Source organism: Microtus oregoni, unplaced genomic scaffold (assembly GCF_018167655.1).
Source record: "Microtus oregoni isolate MIOR12 unplaced genomic scaffold, Mior012 000008F_ref0000371, whole genome shotgun sequence".
In the NCBI taxonomy this organism is placed as follows: Eukaryota; Metazoa; Chordata; class Mammalia; order Rodentia; family Cricetidae; genus Microtus; species Microtus oregoni.
The window spans coordinates 41717200-41734923 of NW_024543067.1; the positions used below are offsets into that span (position 1 = coordinate 41717200).

At 36.8% G+C, this 17724-nt stretch overlaps 1 protein-coding gene across 2 annotated transcripts in view; it reads left to right on the plus strand.

Annotated features, from left to right (window-relative positions):
• Positions 1 to 17724, plus strand: part of Septin7 (septin 7) — a 65094-nt gene that overhangs the window by 15698 nt on the left and 31672 nt on the right. The window contains exons 2-4 of one of the 2 annotated variants that reach the window (XM_041657052.1): positions 2229 to 2233; positions 4071 to 4173; positions 17299 to 17405. In XM_041657052.1, coding sequence (XP_041512986.1) covers positions 2229 to 2233; positions 4071 to 4173; positions 17299 to 17405 — 215 coding nt within the window. The remainder of the gene's footprint in view (positions 1 to 2228; positions 2234 to 4070; positions 4174 to 17298; positions 17406 to 17724) is intronic. The other variant, XM_041657053.1, reaches the window with a different exon arrangement.

Sequence of the window (17724 nt, forward strand, 5' to 3'; positions counted from 1 at the left end):
CAAACTACTTTGTCATTTATCTTTGGACAAAATTTCTTCTGAAGAAATTTGTTTTGAAAGCGTGATCATTCACTTTTTTGGAGGTTACCAGTTGTGAATTCGTATTTTGTTAGGATTGTAGAGAAAATTTGTCTCTCAGAAACTAGTCACACAGGAACTAGTAAGTTAAAGGTTCTAAATAATTTAAATCTAAAGCTAGTCATATGGATAAAACGGTATACACTTTAAATCAGCTTAATCACTTTCTCACTGTGTTACTAAGACTGGCCTTGTTAAAAGGTAGCAGTTAAATTATTTCCAATTTTATGGACATATTTTTTCATTGGGTGCAACACAGTTAAAAGGCCACCCTTCCTTGCAGTCTTCTTAGTTTTCTTCCCATCTTCCTGGCAGATCTTTCTTCCCATGTTTCTCTGCCTTAATTGTCAGCCCAAATTGTTACAGTGCTCCAGTTCTTGGCCCTGGATCCCCTTTGCTTACCAGACTGACCTTGAACTCACTGAGACCCACCTGCCCTCTGCTTCTCAAGTGCTGGAATTAAAGGCATGCACCACCATTGCCCTGCAGGATCCTCTTCTCTTTATTATTTATACTTTCTTTTGGGGAATCCAATCTCTTTCCAGTGTACATGTGCAGATGACTTACTTTCAGCACCAGCCAACCCTGGAATTTCCTTAGTCACGTTTAAGATTGTGTACTGGACCTGTCTTGAATATAGTAGACAGTTCACACTTAACATGCTTAAAGCTATTGTTGATTTTGGCTCTCACTACTCAGTCTTCCTCTTCCATTATACTATTTTCATAATTGCCACCAATCATTGAGTCGTTCAAGGCAAAACCAGTAGTTATCCTTGGTTTCTTTTCCTTTCACTAATGTCCAATTCATTAGCAATATTCCACCAACTCAGCCTTCAAAAATATATTTCTAATCCTTAAAATCTCTTACTGCTTCTTAGTAGTTTAATTTAATTTACTCTTTGTGGTATTATTGCTGTAGTTTTCTTGGTTCTTAAGCCACTTCACTTAACAGTGAAAGCTATCTTTAAAATGCTAATCAGGTCACTTTCTTGTGCAAAACCCTACGGTGGTTCCACCCCCATGTCTAAAATAATATTCAAACTTCTTACTTCGACTGAATCCCACATGATTTGGCCCCTGCCTGCCTGCCTCTCTGACCTCATTTCCTAGCCTTTTGTCTCTTTCCTGTGTTATAGATCACATATTTTCTTTTTTTGTTCCTGAAAGTGCCAGATTTATTTCTAGTTTATGGTCCTTTCTGTTAACTAGAATGCTTCCTGCCTTTTGTTAATTCAACCCTAAAACAGTACTGTTTATGAACTAAAGACTTGAGGAAAAGACAATAAGACACAGGTCCATATTCTTAGGTGTTTTATGCTTTTTTATCTGGTGAGTTTCTTGAAATGGCAAAAGAAAGGGATAGTTGTGGAGATTTTTCAATTCTGCATGTGCAGTGTGTGTGTGTGTGTGAGAGAGAGAGACTGTGTTTTTGAAATTTTGCTTTCACTTATTAAATTACGAATACCTTAACTGCCTAAAGTTGTTTGAAGTACGTTGCACAGGCATAAACTTGTATCTTTCACAGGGAGTTTATCCTACTGTTGTGTTTTCTTCTCTGTACTCTTGCAGTTTTCACAGCCTACTGTTTATCTAATTTCCTCGTATGGTATGGCATATCATTTTTTTCCTACAGTCTACATGTCTTTTAAGTCTGAGTTCACAGAATTTGAAATGCATCATTGTATGAAAAGATTTTAACTAAAATGTTAAGCTGGGTTGTTGACTGACAACACAAAAGTTGTATGAAATTCATAGTACACCTTTCCAAAACATGTCTACTTATTTTGCGGCATTTCCTCTAAGACACGGTATAGTAATTGGCCTTAATTAAAAGATAGGAGGTCTTTTTATATTTCTAAGGGAAATGTAAAAACTACTAAAAATAGGAAAACATTATTTTGGCATGCATAAGAAAGAATGTCTTCAATTTATTTTCATCTCTTTTATTAATTTACTTTTAAGTCATTGAGTTACATGTAAGTAATTTTAACTTTTTTTCTATATTTTGCTGTGTTCAATGGATCTGCTACTCCTGCTTGAACTGAATGTGCCACTACGATTTGTGGAATTCCTCACATGCTGTCTTCTGTGAATTTGTTCTGCTGGAATCTGGAACACTGGAATGATGGACTTGTTTCCATTACAAAGTAGCTGTGAGTACACTACATAATTTATGCAAAACCTTGTTAATAGTCTAAATTTATCTTGTGATTAGATGAAATATGACCTTCAAGGAAGCATTTAACTTACAACATTGCTTTAGCTCCACTCATAATAGGCTTTCAGATACTTGGCTCTGAAATGCTGTATTATGGTCAGTTTGCAAATCATGTTCAAAATTAGCTTTTAATTTAATTGGCTGGCTTGACTTACAACATTAGGCTTAAAAATTAGTTAATTTTAATGGGAAGGATGTAAGTTGTGGTATAGCTATAAATGTGATATGTAGTAGGAGGAACGGGCTGCTTGTCGTCCCAGCTGGGCCCTTTGTTCCAGCTGGGCCCTTTGTTCCGTCCCGCTCAGCTAGCTTACACCCGAAATAACCACACAAAAACTGTATTCATTTAAACACTGCCTGGCCCATTATTTCTAGCCTCTTATTGGCTAACTCTCACATATTAGTTTAACCCATCTCCAGTAATGTGTATCGCCACTTGACTGTGGCCTACCTGCATGAGTCTAACCAGCATCTGTCTTGGGCAGGAGAATCATGGCGTCTGTTACACTGCCCTTCTTCCCAGAATTCTGTTCTGTCTTCTGCCTACCAGAGTTCTGCCCTACCAACTAGGCCAAGGCAGTTTCTTTAATACCAATGAAAGCAACACAAATACAGAAGGGCCCCTATACCAGTGATACCAGTGAAGAGTACAGACTCTGTTTAAACCTAGATGTGTTGGTGTAATACTCTTCTGCAACAAATTGTTTTATGACTAGGATTTAAATGTGTCAGTGTTAGAGACTTAGGAGACATATGTGCCTCTTGAGAGTATTTTGCCACAATATTTAAAGATGTCTATTTCTAAAGTAAAATTAAGCAGTAAATCAACTTACACACATGATGTAACTGAACAGTTGTTTTCACCAGTGGGTCAATTAAGAATCAGACTTACTTTACCCATGTAGAATTAAATTAAAAAAAATTACTCATGAAATGATTGTTTGGGTCATCGAAGAATCAGAACTCCATGTAGCTAACATAATTATGGTTTACTTTAAATCCTGGATACATTTCATTTCATGAAGATGGAGGCAGTAACATCATGGGTAACCTTGAAGTGACCCAAATGTGCCTGGGATTACAGCTTGAAAGACATGTACCTACTGACATTGATTTTGAAAATCTTCAAAATTTACAGAAAAGAGCTGGGTGGTGGTGGCGCACACCTTTAATTCTACCCCTTGAGAGGCAGAAGCAGGCAGATCGTGTGAGTTTGAGGCCAGCCTGGTTTACAAGAGTTAGTTCCAGGACAGGCTCCAAAGCTACACAGAGAAACCCTGTCTTGGAAAAACAAAAACACCAACAAAAAAAGATTTACAGAAAAGAATTGCTTTAACCACAAATTTTTTATTTTATGAGTCAAGATCAATTTCAAGAAGCTCGTGAGGGTGGAGATTAGTCAGTGTAAAGAAAGGTTCTTAGTGTACACTTAGGGGGTTGAATTTTTCCATAGTTGGAACTTGACATTTTGTTCCTTGTTACTAGATTATTGTCAAATGAAATCTTTGCTCCGAAACAAGTTTCATTAATTCTTTATTCTTGGGTTTTAATAATCATTTTATTTTCAATTCATGTTCAATTTATTCTGTACATTCTGCAATTAATGTTTTTATTGGTGACAATATAAACTTTGATTTGCTGTGAATAATAGTTTATAATTATAATTATGTAATTATAATTTAAAAAATAGTTTGTATAATTAAAAATTTTTTAGAAAAGAATGAGGGAATTTGAAATGTTTATTGGTACATGGTTCTTTTTACCTTTCTCAGCAACCGAAGAACCTTGAGGGCTATGTGGGATTTGCCAACCTCCCAAATCAAGTGTACAGAAAATCTGTGAAAAGAGGATTTGAATTCACACTTATGGTAGTAGGTGAGATAATTTCTTACTAATCTGAGTTTTGGTCTTTATCTACTTTGGATGAATTTAAGAAATAATATCTCAAATAACTCTAGTGAATGTATGTCGTATTTTATCTTATGTAGAAATGTTGAAAATTTAGCTTAGTTGCATAATAGAATTTGTATCTCCTCTTTCTCCTTCCTTTTCCCCCAACACCTTTGGTAGAAACTGAAAATTGAGAAATGATGGGCGGTTGTGATGGATTAGAACAACCAAGTGATAATGCTAAGAAAGGAAGGCATCAAATAGCTACTTACTATTGCAGTGTATGTTTGTTCTCTGGCTAATCACCTTCAGTGAAGTTGTGTCACATGAGCGTTTAAGTTAAATGAGTATTCGCTTTAAGTTTTGCAAAGAAAAGTAGAATAAAAGGTAATAATTCAAACGATTGCCTTTAAAATTGCAATAGTGTATGCATGTTTCAGGGAAATGTGATTCTCCTTGTTTTCTTTGTTTAATTTTATTTATATTTTATGTATGAGTGCTCTGCATGTATGCCTTCATACCAGAAGAGGGCATCAGATCTTATTATAGATGGTTTTGAGCCACCATGTGGGTGCTGGGAATTAAACTCAGCACCTCTGGAAGAGCAGCCAGTGCTCTTCACTGCTGAACCTTATCTCTAGTCTTCTCCTTGTTTTCTAATTCATCTGTGAATACTTTGCTCTGCTCTATAATCCATTTGAAGATATTGTTATGGGTTATTTTGCATATAGGTTGGTTAATGGCGTTATTGTGTATAAAGAAACAGCCTGTACTTTTATGACCTGGGTAAGATTACTAATTTCAGTGACAGTCTTAAGTGATGATTTTCATTGGCTACATAGGCTGACTTTAGACATTAGTAAAATCAGGAGTGTAAATAAATTTTACTATATTTTCCTATTACTTGTTTTAAGAAGGTGAAAGCAGGATAGCGAATGAACTATTTTTGACAAAATTGAGTCCATATTCAACTTAGTGTATATTGTTTTGCTAATCATGTTTTACAACAGTTTTTAATTTGCTATCAAGTTACTAAATTGACTGTGAAGAACTCTTTACTGAGGGGAACAGTGTTTTTTCTGTGTTTATTACCACAATGTTTTTCCTATTGTTTAATTCTTTTTTATTTTGGAGGTTGGATTCATTATTATAACAGTTCATGTAGCACTATAGTTTGCTTGTTTGTTTTTTGAGCATAACAGTTTTTTACTCAATAATGTTGGTGTAGTGGTTTGAGTGAAAATGTCTCTCATAGGCTTATATATCTGAATATTTGGTTCCAGGTTGGTAATATGGTACTGTTTGGGAAGGTTTAGGAGGTGTGGTCTTACTGGAGGAAGAAGTTGCTGGGGGCAGACTTTGAGAGTTTAAAGCTTCACGATATTCACAATTTGCTCTGTATGCTATGAAGCTTGTGGTTAAGGATGTGAACTCTCAGTTTCCTGCTGCAGCTGTCATGCCTCCCTGCCATGATGGATCCTTAGGCCTCTGGAACTGAAAGCCTTTCCTTCTGAAAGTTGCCTTAGTCGTTGTGTTTTATTATAGCAAGATCAAAATAACTAATACAGTTTAGTTAACTTGATTGATTCTGGTTGGGTAGAAGTATTGTACATGCAGCTCTGGAGCATTGGTAAGACTAGACAGATGGATTGAGTCTACCTTTTCTTCTGTAGGTTGACAACTTGATAATTAATATGATGAAACACTACATCTTTTGTTTGAGATGTCACTAATTTTAAAAAGCTTTTATATTAGAATTTTGGTTTAATAAATAGCTTTTGAACGTGTGTTTAGTAGAATAATATCTGTGGTTATTGGAATGAGATATCCCTTACAGTCTCAGGTGTTTGATCTCCACTTTATGGTACTGTTTGGGGGAAGTTTAGGAAGTGTAGCTCCCTGAGGAACTATGTCACTGGAGGCAGGCTTTGAGAGCTTAAGGTTGCTTCTCTGCTTCGTATCTATGGTTCAAAATGTGGGCTCTCAGCTTACTGTCCAGCTGTGCCTGCTGCCATGATTTCCCCTTTTATCATAAACTCTAACCTTCTTTAACCAGAGCCCAAATAAACTCTTCCTTAAGTTACCTTGGTCATGGTTTTTTATCATAGCAACAGAGAAGTGACTGGTACACTCAGCTTGCTTTTGTTTTTTAAAATAAACACCCGTCCAGAGGTGGCACTGCCCACAATGGGTTGGGCACTTCCATACCATCTGTTAATCAAGAAAGTGCCCCACAGACTTGATGGCAGCCTTTTCTCAATTGAGGTTTTCTCCTCTCAGATGACCTCCCCCTAAAATGAATAAAACAAAAACACTAAACAGTACAAAATCTGATGGTGAGGGCCATATGGTTGATATAAAATTTGTGTTATTTTTCTAATTTGGGGTGGGTAGGTTGTTGGGTGGGTGAGGAGGCTAAAGTCATTTGATACTGATTTTTGTTTTTTAGAGGAAATATGCATTCTCTTGATGCATCTTATTTATGAGCTTTTCCGATGAATCCTTTAATGAAATTCACTCTGTTTGGTTTTCTTGTTATAGGGTCTCAAGTATCTGGTCATGGATTCTGTAGTAATAAGGGGCGGCGGGGCTGCGTCCCCAGCACCCCAGCTGCCTGCTAGCTTATGCCCCGAAATAACACACAAATTGTATTCATTTAAACACTGCTTGGCCCATTTCTATCTTGCCTCTTCTAGGCTAATTCTCACATATTAATTTAGCCCATTTCTAATCATCTGTGTAGCACCCCTAGGTGCGCTTACTGGGAAGATTCTAGCCTATGTCCATCCTGGGTCGGAGCTTCATCGCGTACATCTGCCTGGGAGCTGGGAGCATGGCGTCTCTCTGAGGCCTCTGCTCCCGAGAGGAGAGCTGTGGAGTCTGAGCTCACTTCTTCTTCCTCCCAGCGTTTGGTTCTGTTTACTCCTCCCACCTATCTTCTAACCAATGAGGGCCAAGCAGTTTCTTTTTATTTAACCAATGACCTTCCTCCATCACTTTTCTAGTTTGTTCTCTATTGCTTTCTATAAACATTGTGGTCAAAAAACAAAAACCAAACTTGGGGAGCAAAGGGTTTATTTTTATTTTTGCTTTCAGCTTATAGCCCATCATGAAAGGAAGTCAGGTAAGGAGCTGAAGTAGAGGCCAGGAAGAATTACTACTTAATAGATTGCTTCTTGAGACTTGTTTTAGATTGCTTTTTTCTACAATTCAAGTCCATCTGCTCGGGTTGGTATCACCCACAGTAGGCTGTGTCCTATATCAATTATTAATGAAGAAACTGCTCCACAGACTTGCCTATAGGACAGTCTGATGGAGACCTTTTCGAAATTAAAATTCCTTTTTCTTCCCCAATGACTTTAACTTGTGACAAGTCGGCAAAAAACGAATCGAACAGGACAGTAACAGAGTTTGGTCTTGAGCTCATTCTCCTAATTAAGCCTGTTGAATCCTTGGGTTAGAAGTAGTGCACCTGTGCCCAGCTGGAATACTGTTTTTGTTTTTCTTTTTCATAAGGTTTCTCACTTATATGTCCAGAGCCATATCTCTTTTTTGATTTCAGATCCAATCAAATTGACATTTACGGTTAACAGTCACACTGCATTTTCATCATTTATGTTTCAGGCATTTGTTTATTATGTATGTTAAGTCATTATCCTATAGTAACCATTGCAACTCATTTCAGATATGAAATTAAGGCATTAGATTAGCTTACTTGCTCATAGTTGCAAATCCAGTTTTTTCTGTAATTAATATCCATGAAGAGGCTCATATGAGAAAAAGGAGTATATATTAATGCTCAATTGAATACACTGAAGCCAGTATAGCTGGAGTATTCTTTTTTGCAAATCTTTCTTTAAAAATTAATTAAAAACCATTATTAGGCTGAGTGTGATGATATACTTGGGATACAGAGACAAGAAGATTTCTAAGTTTGAAACCAGCCCAGACTACACAGTGAGACACTGTCTCAAATAAAAAGAACATAAGCAGAATACCACCACCATCAAGAATCAATGCCAGGTTTGTCACATAATAAAGCAGTGCAGGACAAGTGACTGGACATGAGGGCTTTCACTAAACTGAGTTCTACACCTCACTAAATCATATTTAGTAGTAAATCTCATATCTGGTGAAAAAAGGAAGTCCTAAAAATATATCCTATATAAAGCACATACTAGATAAAGCTATGAATTACATGTCAGTCTTAAGCCTGTGGTTTTTTGAGACAGGATTTTTCTGTGTAGCAGCCCTTGCTGTCTTGGAACTTGCTTTATAGACCAGGCTGGCCTCAACTACTATAGGCATGCACCACCATGCCTGGCTTAAGCCTGTTTTTATTAATACATTTTCGTGACTTAATTTTAAGATCCAGAACTGAGGAAGGACGCTTAAAAGAAATCCCACACTAGCTCAGAATTGAGAAATAGATGGTTATTTATTTAGAGGTAGACAAACAAATCAGAATCCTCTGCTTGAATGGTGATCAGAAACTGAACATGTAGAGCTGTATCTTATTGTTTTCATTTGTACTTCCTTAATATGAAATAGTTTGCTTTATCATATACTTTATTTGCCACTTGTATGTCTTATTTGTATCTGGTAAAGTATTTAGTCCATTTTAAATCACTTTTCCCCCATTCAGTTTTAAAATGTCCTTATATATTTTTTTTGATAATAGTGTTTTATCAGGTAGGTATGTATACACATGTTATTTATTTTGTGTGTGTGTGTGTGTGTTTATGTGTGTGCACATGTTTGTGTGTGTTTTTCTTTTTCATTTCTTTTTACAGAGCTTAAGTGCTAGATTTGAATACAGTCTAGTTTATCAGTGATTCTTTTCGTGAGCCCTACCTTTAGTGTTCTAAGAAGTCATTGCTATGTCAAGGTCATCTAGGTTTACTCTTACATCATATTATCTACCATGAGGTTTGTAGTTTTGCATTTTAAAATAGGGCTATTGTCTATTTGGGGATAATGTTTTTTTTTTTTTATGGAATGTGTGGAGATTGACTTTTTAGTGAATTATTTATGAATAGTCAAGCATGACACATGCAGTCGTTTCAGTACTATCTACAGAATGGCTTTTTTACACTGAAGTATGCTTTTATTCCTCTGTAAAAGATTGACCCTGAATTTCTTAATATTTCTGAGTCTGTTCTGTTCCAATAATCTGTTTACCTATGTATAAGCATATGTACACATATACATATGAACATAAGGTGTATACCTAAACATAGAATTGATTACATTGTTGCTATTATTTTGAACAAAAATATCATATGCTATATTAATTAGGAACAAGGAAAAAAGGATAAAACTAAGTTGCTATCCTAGTGGTATATGCCTTTGATCCCAGCATTTGGTAGGCAGATACAGGTGGATGTCTAAGTTCAGGGTTAGCCTGATTTACACAGTGAGTTGGAGACCGGCTTTGACAAAAATACCACTTACCAGGGTAGGGGCATGGAGATTAGAAGAGTTAGTAAAGAGTATGAAGACATGAATGAAAATATTAAAACAGAAAACATAAGATAGTACTGGGAGGGAGTTCCAGTGAATACTGAAATTGCCCGTGTTTAATTTCCAGTTGCTTAAAATACCCCTGACTCCAAAAGGTAGGTGTAAAATAAGAAATTGCATTAATATGATGGAAATGAACACACTAATTGAAGGTTGCGGGCTGAATTCTTAGGTAAACATTTTGTTACTAGAACAAGACAAGTAAAGCTCACACTCTAGACCAAAACATTGTTATCTCCTTAAGGGTGCAAGAGCTTAGTAGGAATCTTAGACTTTTGTTTGCGGTAGAAACACGTCTACTTTTCTATTACTGAAATAGAAGGACTGAGTATTAGCCACCCCTGGAGACAATAACCTTGAGAGAGCAGAACTGTGATCTAAATCTAGGTGGGACCTTTGTGTCAGGTAGAAATACTCAGTAACCTTGAAGGAGTAGAGATTAAGTTCTCTGACTTTTTGTCAAGGTAGAAATAGGCTCACATTTTTTGGCCTCCACAGTAAGTTCAAGGACAGGATTCTACAGAGAAACTCTGCTTCAAAAAACAAAGCAAAAACAAAACAGTGAAAAAGTAAACTAAAAATTTTGTTGTTTTATTAATGTTTTCCCTTTTATGTTTATGCTCCATGTTTCTGATCTGCTTCATACATTGTAATATCCAGTTCTATGTATTTACCTAGACATTTGCAGTTTTAAGAGTACTAAAACGGAAAGCACATGTCCTTCAGGTGTGTACATGTTGTCACAAATGACAAGATTTACTTCTCTTTTAAGGCTAAACATGGTTCCATTTTTGTGCTACAGTTTTTTTTAAATATCTGCTAATTGGTTGTTGTGAATCATGCTGCAGTAACCATGAGAGTACAGGTACCTCTTCTAATGCACAGGGTTCATTTATTTGGTTATATAACCATTAGTTGGGTTGTTGGGTATGTAGTCATTTTAATTTTCCTTTTTGCATCTATATTTGTGTGTGATGGTGTTCTTGTATGTGTGATTTTGTGCTCACATGTGTGTGCATGTGAAGGCCAGAAGTTGACAACCATTGTCTGTCTTCAATCACTGTCCACTTTATTTACTTGAAAGATTCTCATGCTGAACCTGAAGGTCTTGAACTTGCTCCAAGGATCTTTGTCTCTGTCTCAGGGGCTCTGACTCACCAGAGCTTACATCTAGCCTTTCTATTTGGTCTGTTGCTTATCTCAGCTTGAATCTTCAAGATTGCTTGGCAATTAGTTTATCCATTGAGCCATTTCTCCAATTCCTTATTTTTAACTGTTATTTTTTTTTTTTTTATTTCAAACTGCCTTCTATAACGCCTATACCAGTTTATACTCCTAGCAGTGCAGAAGGGTTTCCTTCTTCCAATTCCTGGCCAGCACTTGTTATTTCTTATGCTTTTGAGTTAAATGTGTTGCAGCAGGTATGGTCTGATGTGCTTTTAATTTGTGATTCCCTGCTGGTTAGTGAGACTGAATGTGTTGATCAGGGTTCTCTACCAGTAGCTCTCTAAGCCAGTCATGAGACTGAAATGCTGAAGGTCTGGAGGATTACTGGAAAACTCTTCAGGCTATGTTGGAAGCCCCAAAGAAGTTGAGTTCTGTTATCAGTGATGAAATGTAGAAGTAGCAACAGCTGGAGCAACAGTAGGGTAGATGATCTTTCCAACAGGATAAACAAACTCACCAATATAATATGAAGATACTGAGGCCTCAAACAAAGCATTTTCTCTTGGCTGCCACAGGAAAGGACCATCCACAATTAGAGTGTGTCTTCCAACTTTAAATAACCTGATCAAGAAGGTCATTTGTATGTGACTGTGTGCTTTATTTCTTCATTGAATCCAAATCCAGGACAAATTGAAAACTAAGGTTAACCATCACACCAAGCACTTTTCACATGTGTGGCCTTTTGTAAGTCTCTTGCTTTAAGATAGGGCTCCACTACGTAACCGAGAGTGGCCTAGAGCTCTGTAGTTCAAGCTGGCCTTGAACTTAAATTTATCTTGCTTGTGCTTCCCAGTTGCAGTGAGTACAAGTCTCTGCCTGGCTTGTATGTTCTTTGAGAAATAAATGTCTGTTGTCTCTTGGTCCATTTTAAATTAGTTTGTTGTTATTTTGTTGTTGAGTGGTAAGAGTCCTGTACCTATTCTGCATAGTAACCCATTATACATTGTTTCCAAATATTTTGTCCTATTTTGAGCCCCACCAAACCCCCTGCACATGCACTATGCTATGTAGAAAGGTTTTAGTTTGGTGTAATTCTGTAGTCCTTTTTATCCCTCTCCTCCATCCCCTGTTGACTGTCCATACTTTCTGGGGTCACATCAAAAGCCCTCTTAAACCCTAACCAGCCAGTAATTGCTGAGATTTATTTCATTGAGCTTTTTCCTATGGTTCTTCATTAGGATTATACAGTTTCAGGTCTTATGTTTAAATGTTTAATTCATTTGAGTTGATTTTTGTAATCTTAAAATTTTGCTTTTGAATATTCAGTATTCTTAACACTGTTCATGGAAGAAAGCTGTTGGCTTCTCCACTGTGTGTGTTTCCCATTCATGCTCAGTCTTGAAAACCATAAGCATATTTCTGAGTTTTCTCTTCTAGTTATTTAGTATGTTTTATATCAGTACAATTGCTGTTCTCATTACAATAGCTCTGTAATATATTCTGAAATTGGCAGTCTAATGCCTTACTTTATTACTCTTTGATACTCAGAATCTTTTTCTCTTTAGATTTGTGTGTGTTTTTCCTGTGTGTGTATATATGTACCATGTCTGTGCCTGGTGTCCATACAGGCTAGAAGAAGGTTTTAGATCCCTTGGACAAATTGGAGTTATGAATGGCTGTGAGTCATCATAGGGGTACTGGGTCCTCTGTAAAAGCAACAGGGCACTTAACCACTGAACTATGTCTCAGCCCTGATATTCAAGAGTGTTTTTGTGGTTCCCTGGGAATTTCAACATTTTTTTGCATCGGTCAAAAATGTTGTTGGAATTCTTACCTTGAATAATATGGATATTTATCAATGTTGATTTTTGTTTCAGTTTGTAAACATAGTCTTCTTTTTTTATTTGTGTTGTCTTCCATTTCTCTTATTTGATAACTCACTGTGTAGACCAGGCTGGCCTAAGATCTGCCTGCCTCTTCCTGCTTAGTGCCTGAGTACTGGGATTAAAGGTGTATGCTGCCACTGCCTGGTTTATTCTTCGTATTTTTAGGTGGCTGTTGTCAGTGGGTTTCTTCTCCCTACTCCCATTGATTTATTTTCTGTATAGTTTTTATTAGTGTATGGGAACAATTTTTTGGGGGGGGAGGGGCAGCAGGATCGGGGGTATAGACCTTAGAGTTTTCTAAATATAAAAATAAAAATCTTGTCTGAAGCAAGCAGGTTTTCTATTTTAGACCCCTTCTCTCCTTTTCTCGCCGGATTGATCTACAGACGGCATGTGTTATTCAGTTTGTTGGTATATTAATAGTATTCTGTTAGTCTTTTTCTTACTGTACAATAAGAAAAAAATGGAATAACAATAATCCCATTTTTTATTTCTAACTTCATTAATTTGAATTTTTTTTTCTTATTCTCAGTGTAGTTGATGGCCTGTTAATTTTGAAGGCCCTTTTGGGCAGCTCACTTAGTTTTGTTAATTTTATTTTCTTTTCTCTCTCTCTCTTTTTTTAATTTGGAAGGGGTGAGAGCCTGCCATAGCCATCATTTTGCTTTGTGTTTAGTTTACTCTTTTCTAGATCATATGCTGAAAAGGTCATTTTTTTTAATCTGATCATTTTTATGTAAGCATTTATGACTGACAATTCCCTAGCACTGACTTTCTCAGTGCCATAAGGTTGGCACACTGTGTTGTCATTTTTCAGTTTTTATTTTAATTTTATGTATTGTACCTAGACTCATGTGACCAGGCATGTGGAGGCCAGCAGTTGACCCCAGGTGTCAACCTAGACTCACTGATTGGCTAGACTACCTGGTGATCCCCAGGGACACTCATGTCTCTGCCTCCCTCCCCAGTATCTCAACCTGCTTTTACATGGTTCCTGGGGATCGCACTCTTGTCTTTGCGTTTTCACTGCGAAGTGCTTTGCTCACTGAGCTGTCTCCACAGCCTCAGTTTTATTTAATTTTGATGAGAAATATGTTTTCATTTCAGTTTTTTTTTTCAAAGTCTGGACTCAGACTTAAAAGTAGATGCTCTTAACAAGGACAGTTTCTGTCTCTTGGCAGTGTGTTCCTGGCTTCCTTCATTCTCTTAGCCAAAAGTTAGCATATTTTACATGCTTAGTGTGTTGTTTCTTCAGGGCAGTAAGTCGGCGTTTCTGTTGCAGGACACATGGAATAACAAGACGCTAAATCTTGGGTGTTTTGGTTCCTGGACTTTTTAACTTCTTTGTATAAGGGCTTTCTGATAATATTTTGGAGGACATCATCTTTAGAGAGATTGAAAAGCTTTTGGATTTTGCCAGCTTTTTTTAGTTCTCAACGATGACACACAGAAGTATCTGTCAGGCCAGCTATATCTTTTTTTTTTTTTTTAAATAACCAAGTTGAAAATACTTAGATTAAAATCCGCAAACAGACTTGTGCTTCTTCTCTCCAGTTCTTCATGGCCTATAACGAGATTGTCCCTTACTCAACAGCAGGAGCACTCTGCCATGGATCAGCACACCTGGTTCATGAATAAACCTTGTATCTTGTACCCACCACTGACTCAGACCAACACAATCCTTCCACTCTTCACTCAGAGCATCAGCAGCCACTTGTGTGGCCATGTGCTCCTCAGAAGTTACAGAGTTTCTCACAGCAGGTAGCTTCATCTCCACACAGCCAGACACCTAGGAGGCACTACAGAGAACTTACTTTAGTATTTTTAAAGGCATATGAAGACTTTTAGTCAATCCTAGAAAATGTTTACTTTACACTTGAGCAAAATGCCTATTAGTCACCTGGGTTCAGTGTCTTGTCTATATTGTTAGGTCTACTTTGGTTAAAATATAGCTCAGATCTTATTGTTTCCTTATTTTATTGCCCATCTAGTTGTTTTGTTATGGGATCTGTTTGGAGCCAACACAACTCACACACCAAGTCAATGCAGATGACAAAAACTTACTGCAATTAAGTTGCTACTGATTGATCAGGGCTGCAGAATAGACTTGGGAGCTGAACTGTGACCCCAAGCCAGAATGTTAGAGTTTTTAAACCTGAAAACCACAAACATCTGTGCCAAGTTACACATTTTCCACCAATCAGGATTCAGGGATTAGGGACTGTCCTATGAACATTTCCCTATATGGTTTACTTACCTTGTTCTCATTGGTTGGTTTACTTAAATGTCTTGCCCACAGTTCATGTCTCACTTTGTCAGCCAAGATGTCAGTTATCCAGGGAGGTCTGGGGAGGTCTTGGGAACTTAAACTTTATTTGACCCTTATTTAAAATGGAAGTTCTATCCAAAATGACTTCAGTTTGTTTCCTTCTTACAGTTTTGTTTATGATTGAAGTGTCCAGCTATAATTATAGAACTATTCACCTTTAACAGTTTACTTTACATGCTTTGAAATTTTGCTATTTGGTATCTGTATATTTATAAGTGTGAATTGATACTTTTTAAACATACAAGGTTTTTTTTTGACTGTACTAACAGTTTTGACTTATGTATTTTGTGTGATACTAGCATGACTATTCTACCTCTTTTGCATGAAGTGTCTTTCCAGCCTGTTTGTGTTCTTAGTTCTAAAGTAACTCCTTTATAGCTCCCATGCAATTTTACAGTACTTTATCCATTTGAGGCTAGAAAATTCAAATGTAAATATCAATGAAGAACTTGCACCATTCTATTTGTTTTCTGGATTTTTTAATAGCTGTAAGAATCTTACCTCTTTTGTGAGCTATTATAAACAGAACCCAGCCTGCATATTTAAATGTTACTATTTCAAAGCATGCCTGTTATTGTGCATTAATTAGTAAAGATAAATGTATGAACTGTTACATCAATCATCATTATATTTTATAACATATTTAACCTTGTATAATGTGTACCTTAAAGCTATGTATGTTTTGGAAAAACTGGTATGGTTGGTACTATATACTAAGCATAAAAAATTAAAGATACCACAGGAGAAATCATGCCCTAGCCTTTTCTCTTCTTTGTTGGGCTTGTGCTATGATGTGCAAGTACCCTTGAGGCTGGAGGCATTGGATCCCTTTGAACTGGAGTTACAGACAGTTGTAGGCTACCTGACATGGGTATAGGGCACCTATTTGGTTCCTTTGCAAGAGCAGTATGCTTTTAACCACTACTCAGGTATCTTTCTAGTCCCAGATTTCCATTTTTTAATGTCTTTAGTCATTCACTATTGTCTATACTAAAGATTAGTACTTTTACTTTTTCACGAAGCAGTGATATGTAAACTATTTTTTTTTTTTTTTTTTTGGTTTTTCAAGACAGGGTTTCTCTGTGGTTTTGGAGCCTGTCCTGGAACTAGCTCTGTAGACCAGGCTGGTCTTGAACTCACAGAGATCCGCCTGCCTCTGCCTCCCAAGTGCTGGGATTAAAGGCGTGCGCCACCACCGCCCGGCTTACCTTTTTTTTTTTTTCTTAATGTGACTGTCTTTGGTCACTAAAACACATTTTTGTTAAAGTGTCAGTTACAATATTATTTGTTACTTTTTTTTAAAAGATGGGTGTAAATTATTAAACATTTTAAAACCCTTTGACAGTGTGGAATTTGTTTGGTCAATGTCTCTTCCTGTGGCTGTGGTATATTCCCTGACAGAGCCAGGCAGTGGTGGCGCACGCCTTTAATCCCAGCACTTAGTAGGCAGAGGCAAGCGGATCTCTGTGAGTTTGAGACCAGCCTGGTCTTCAAGTTCTATCCAGGACAGGCTCCAAAGCTACAGAGAAACCGTGCCTTGAAAAAGCAAGGAAAAGAAAACCCTGACAGATCAACAATAAGAAGTGTTTATTTGGGGTCACAGTCCGGAGCAGGGAAGGCCTGGTGTGAGAAGCTTCAGGCAGCTGGTCACTGCAGCCAGGCAGGAAACAGAGAAAGTTGATTGCTTCCTCTCACCTAGCTTCCTTTTATATTCCTTTTTAAGGTTCTTTACATCTGTTATTCAAATCAAATAATCCTTCACAGACATGCCCAGAGGCTAACCTAATATAAGTATACTGGAAGTTTGTCTTCTAGGTGATTCCAGGTCCTATTAGGGTGATTACCCTAGGCCAGGCTTAGTGTGAAACTGAGGACAAACATAAATTTTCTGAAGCCTGCTCTTTTCTGAAGGGAAATAAATGTAGGAGCAGTGGATCTGGACAGGAGAGGTGGTGCGCAGAACTGGGAGGAGTAGATGTATTGTATAAGAGAAGAATAAATAAAGAGGAAAAAAATTTTTTCTTACATAAAGTCTTGATATTTTTGATTGTGAGTTTATTCTTTAACGGTTGAACCATCTTTCCAGCACTAATGTGGAGTTTTTATAGTATATTTGAATGTCACTAACTAGTGAAACACTAGCATTATTATATTTGTTGTATAATTTGGCTGAGTTTGACAGGTTTTTCTTCTTTTTTCTTTTAGGTGAATCTGGACTAGGAAAGTCAACATTAATCAACTCATTGTTCCTCACAGATTTATATTCTCCCGAGTATCCAGGGCCTTCTCATAGAATAAAAAAGACTGTACAGGTATTATGTTATTGTTGTTAATTAGTAACAGTCATGTTAGCACACAACACATTCATTTTATTTGGTGTCTAGAAGTAGATTCATATTTGACTTTTAGTGGAAAGTGTTAAACACGACTTGATCAAACTAAAACAAAAACATATATACATGATCAGAGGTATTATCCTAACTAGAACCTGCCATAAGTGATCTGATGACCCTCCTAGAAATTGCATTGTGATATAGGAGTAACTCTGGAGTTATGTTATCCATTATGCACATATGACTAAGGTCAAAGCAATAAATTAAATAAAATTTAGAATGCAATTTCTCAATTACA